Source organism: Thecamonas trahens, assembly GCF_000142905.1.
Source record: "Thecamonas trahens ATCC 50062 unplaced genomic scaffold supercont1.56, whole genome shotgun sequence".
In the NCBI taxonomy this organism is placed as follows: domain Eukaryota; order Apusomonadida; family Apusomonadidae; genus Thecamonas; species Thecamonas trahens.
The window spans coordinates 165,353-169,971 of NW_013657624.1; the positions used below are offsets into that span (position 1 = coordinate 165,353).

A 4,619-nucleotide genomic window follows, 5' to 3' on the forward strand; every position below is an offset into this window, starting at 1 on the left:
CCATGTGTACACAGACATATGTATATATATACATATATATATGTATGTATGGTTAGTGTGTATGTGCATGTACGTGTGTGTATGTATGTAGTGTGTGTGTGTGTGTGTGTGTGTGTGTGTGTGTGTGTGCGTACCGTGTGTTCAAGGGGAGGGGGGTCAAGTGGTGGCTGGCGCTGGTGGCTGGTGGTGGTGATCACTCGGACGAAGCGACAGACGGATATGCATGACGAGCCCACCACCCCCCCCTCCCCTCCTTCCCCCCTCGTCCCACACCACACCACACCACACAAACTCCAACCCACACTGTCTTCCCCACCATGGCCACCAGTCCACCAGTCTCCCCCATCCAAGTCAGTGAGTATACCCCGTTCGGAGAGAGTGGCAACCACGAGGACGACAACGAGGTCGACCGCCACCACCATGGTGACCACCATCACCTCGACGACCTCGATGACGAGGGGAAGAACGAGATTGACTATACAGCATCGCCAGGAGGCCCTGCTTGGGATGGCGCAGAGTCGGACGGTGGCTTGTCAGTCGACTCCGGATCGAGCTCCGGATCGGGCTCGGGCTCGGGATCGGGATCAGGCTCGTCGGCCTTTGAGGTTGATCCGGCAGTGGTGTACTCGGCAGAGGTGATGGCGGCGTTTGGGGCCTTGTCTGAGGAGCAGCGGCTGCGGTCGCTGGCAGAGTACCGGCATACCAATAATGTACTGATGGAGAGGCTCGAACGCGCCCATCAGCTGCTGGAGATCGAGGCTGAGTTCAAGGCCGTCGCCCATGAGGAGCTTAATGCGCTCCACGCCGAGAATCGCGGGCTGGAGGCCCAGCTGAGCGAGGCTAACACCATGATCGAGGCGCTGCAGGCCGAGCTCGATGCCGCACTTGCGTCCAAGGCCGCCATCACCAAGGAGAAGCTCCGGGTGTCGACCCAGCTGAGCGAAGCCAACCTGTCGATGGCGGCGCTGGCAGATGGCGGCGACGACGGCGGAGTCAGCGATGCGGCCGAGGTAGTGAGCAGCGTGGGAAGCGCGTCACCAAAGGCAGAGGCAGCGGCTGGTGTGCTCAGTGCAGCAAGCAGCGGGCCGTCGATGATGGACAAGTACCTCAGCGCCAAGGAAGAGACGCTCGAGCTCAAGGCGCAGATCAAGGCGCTGGGCGGCGAAGTGGAGGCGGCGCGGGCGGCGTGCGCGCGAGCGGAGAGCGAGCGCGAAACTGCGCTGGAGGACAACGCCTGGCTCCGGTTCAACGCGCACTGCATTCCGTACCGCAAGCGAATGCGCAGCCTGGGGCTCGAGGCGCAGGCGCTGTATGCCCAGGCCAAGGCGCGGCAGCTGGCGCCCGAGGGCTGGGGCGAGTTTGTGTATGGGCATGTACATGCCGGGCTTGAGTCTGGCAAGATCCGCGACTCGGAGTCTGACGACGGGAGCAGCGGCGGCGGGCGGGCGCGGCGGGTTGACTCGCCGCTGTACGAAACAGTGAGCTCGGACGGGGCGGACGAGTCGGTGCCTGTGGGAGCGTCGGCAGGCGGAACGCCGATCCGGTATGGCGGGCGGGCGGATCTGCTCGCTGGCGGCGGGAACAATAGCTCGATGGAGGGCCACATTTCGAACGCGTGGGTCCCGGACAAGCTGGTGACGCGGTGTACGCACTGCACGGCCAAGTTCACGCTCTTCCGCCGCAAGCACCACTGCCGGCACTGCCTTCAGATCTACTGCTCGGCGTGCTCATCCAACTTTATGACCATCCCTGCGCTCAACTTTCTGGAGCCTGTGCGAGTCTGCGACGTGTGCGTCTTTCTTATCACGCCGACGATGCACGGCCTGCCGCCGGACGCCTGAGGTTAGGCTTGAGAGGACGGCCCGGCAGGCGCGGGTACAGCCGCAACTGCAGCCGCAGCTTCAGGCGGAGAGCTCGACGCGGTCATCGTTGCGGGCTCAACGTCGGGCTCGAGGATGTGGAAGACCGACGGAGTTTCGGCGGTTGAGACCTTGGGCGGCGAGTACGAGGCGTAGTCTTGGTCGATGACGGACTGGAGGACGGCGACCCACTGGGCGGCCATGTCGGGGGTGGGCGCGACGAGAGTGTAGGTCCTGCTGACCGTGACGAGCGTGAAGCACGAGCCGCGCGCGACGCCGAGCTTGCCCTCGAGCGAGGCGTCCGAGGTCGGGGCGACTTCGGAGGCCTCGGCCATGGGGATGACGCCCTTGGGCTTGGTCACACTTGTGACTGGCTCGTAGTACGAGAGCTTGATGTGCGAGATGGGCGTCGAGTCTGTGGGCACGATAAGAACAAACATGCGCTTCTTAAAGTTCTTGCGGACGCCGCCGCGCTTGTAAAGAAAGCCAATGTAGCGGGCGTTGCCGATAAACTGCGGAAGGACCGAGGCGACAGTTCGCGACTCTTCCTTGAGGCACTTCCACTTGTGCTTGTTCTTGGCGTCGAGGGCGAGAACGGCGCGCATCGAGTAAAACTTGCCGAGCATCCAGAAGGCTTTCTCGTGCGTGCAAAACTGAAAGGCGGCAAGGACGCGCGAGACCGAGTCCAGCATGGTCTCGAGGAGCTCGCGCGCGGCGGCGCCGCGGCCGATGGCGGCGGCGAGAGCCGGGGCGAGATCGAGCCACTCGCGGAAGACGCCGAGGTGGAGCGGAGTGCTCGGCGCGATGGAGACAAAGTACTTGAGGACGATGGCAAGAGCGTTGACACGCTGGACGCCGGGCTTGGCCTTGGAGGCCTTGGCAAAGAGGACGCGACCGTAGACAAAGCGGGTGCCAAAGCAGGCGCGGTCGTGGTCGATGATGCTCTCGAACGAGGCCTCTGCGGTGTCGAGGTGGCGGGCGACGTCGAGCTGACTCGACGCCATCGTCGACGCCATGTAGTGGAGAAAGCCATGATTGATGATCATGTCGACCGGGACCGGCTTGCTTGCCTCGCGAAGCTCTGCAAGCGAGCGCTCGATGGTGGCGGTGGCGGTGGCGACAAGGCCGGGCAGGTCGACCGATGCCACGTCGGCCTCGCGGTGCGAGGCGCGGAGCCGCTTAACCATAAAAGCTTTGTAGCCGAGGGCGGCGGCGAGGTTGTTGAGCGCAACGACGTTGTGCGGCTGGACGGCAACGACCTCGCCGTAGCGGATGGCAAGGTCGTCGAGCTTGGCAACCGACTCGATGTTGGTGTCGAGTGCCGGGAGGCTCTTGTGGTCGCGCGAGGTTGAGACAAGTGACTTGAGCAGCAGCGGCTTGGCCTCGATCGAGTTAGCGATGTCCTCGGTCTCTACGTCGTCCGGGTGGATGGTAATGCGCTTGATGGCGTGTGGCGAACGCGGCGGTGGCGCGGTCGGCAGCGCGGGCGCTGAGGCCATGCCGCTTGGCGCGGCGCCGAGTCGGGGAGGCGAGGCCGGGAGCGGCATCGACGGCGGGCGGGTGGACGGCTTCTCGGCGTGCTGCACATGCCACGCAAGGCCACCCAAGGAGTGCTCGGTCTGGCGAACCCAGTCCGGTTTGTCGTGGCTGGCGGTAAAGTCGAGCTCGTGCTCGGGACTGGCGATGAGCGGCTCAGGCTGCGCGGCGGCGGCGTCTGAGGAAGCCGCCGAGACTGCAGCGGCTTTGCGAGCCTGCTGGATGTGCCAGGGGACGTCGTTGTCGGCGGGCGGAGCGGGTGCGGGTGCAGGCGTGGGAGAAGAGGTAGTTGGGGAGGATTCGGCGGCAGCGGCTTTGCGAGCCTGCTGGATGTGCCAGGGGACGTCGTTGTCGGCGGGCGGGGCAGGAGTGGCCACGGGGGCAGCGGCGGCAGCAGCAGCAGCAGGAGACTGGGAGAGGCGCGAGTAGCCGGCGGGTGGCGGGGGCGGGAGGCGAGCGGCGGATGGCGAGACAAAGGCCGGCTGAGGATGCGGTGTGGGCGACGCCGAGGCTGTGATGACAGCGGCAGGCTGCGGCGTGGCCTGGATGGGCGTGGAGGCATGACTAACCACAGGTGGCGATGCGTACGAGGCAGCATGTCCCGGATACGACGCCATGGCCGCAGGCGAGGCCACCGGCCGTGCCGAGTTTGCCTGAGCCGCCCCAACCGGCACGTCGGTCGGCTGCGTAGCTGGAGCAGGATGTGTGCTAGCTGGCGAGGTGTGATCCGCAGCAGCCGGCGAGATGGGCGGGGCGGAAGCCGGCGAGATGGGCGGGGCGATGACAGCGACGGGAGCAACGGCAGTGGCGGCGACTGGGCGGACAGGGACAGCGCCTGGAGCGTTTGCAATGAGTGAGCGAGAGACGATGGATGGTCTTGGTGCGACATATGCCACCTTTTCTTGTGATTGTATGGCAGGAGGGTGACCATGGCCATACCCACCACCACCATGACCATGGCTACCACCTGGTCCATGGCCAGCCGTCAGTAGGGGCGCAGACGGGTCATGGGCGGCAGGGAACTGGGCATGCTCCTCCACAAGCGGCTTGGATGCACAGCAGCCCATGGTAGTGTAGGCGATGGAGAGTGCGGTGTGCCCGTTCCCCCTGTTTCCGTCTCTGTCTCCATGTCTCCTGTGGCTGTTACTGCTCTGGGGGCCGAGCCCGTCCAACACATGCGCTGACTTGACTCGGGCGGAGGGGGTGGGGGGGGGGGGGGGGGGG

The 4,619-nt window shown here is 65.1% G+C and overlaps 4 protein-coding genes across 4 annotated transcripts in view; 2 read left to right on the top strand and 2 right to left on the bottom strand.

The window, feature by feature from the left end:
- Window positions 1-18, bottom strand: part of AMSG_12345 (uncharacterized protein) — a gene marked incomplete at its 5' end in the record, with an annotated part of 5,252 nt that extends 5,234 nt beyond the window's left edge. The window contains one exon of the mRNA XM_013898374.1: window positions 13-18. Coding sequence (XP_013753828.1) covers window positions 13-18 — 6 coding nt within the window. The remainder of the gene's footprint in view (window positions 1-12) is intronic.
- Window positions 19-317: 299 nt separating this feature from the next.
- On the top strand, window positions 318-1,841 carry AMSG_10330 (uncharacterized protein; the record flags this gene model as incomplete). The annotated part of the gene is made up of 2 exons (XM_013898341.1): window positions 318-327; window positions 538-1,841. The coding sequence occupies 2 exons, from the start codon at window positions 318-320 to the stop codon at window positions 1,839-1,841; spliced, it is 1,314 nt and encodes a 437-aa protein (XP_013753795.1).
- Window positions 1,842-1,843: 2 nt separating this feature from the next.
- Window positions 1,844-3,993, bottom strand: AMSG_10331 (uncharacterized protein; the record flags this gene model as incomplete). Its single annotated transcript, XM_013898342.1, has 2 exons — window positions 1,844-3,573; window positions 3,984-3,993. The coding sequence occupies 2 exons, from the start codon at window positions 3,991-3,993 to the stop codon at window positions 1,844-1,846; spliced, it is 1,740 nt and encodes a 579-aa protein (XP_013753796.1).
- A 352-nt stretch (window positions 3,994-4,345) lies between these two features.
- The window catches only part of AMSG_10333 (phosphomevalonate kinase), a gene marked incomplete at both ends in the record, with an annotated part of 2,658 nt that continues 2,384 nt past the window's right edge, over window positions 4,346-4,619 (top strand). Inside the window, one exon of the mRNA XM_013898343.1 lies at window positions 4,346-4,383. Within this exon, the coding sequence (XP_013753797.1) occupies window positions 4,346-4,383 (38 nt within the window). The remainder of the gene's footprint in view (window positions 4,384-4,619) is intronic.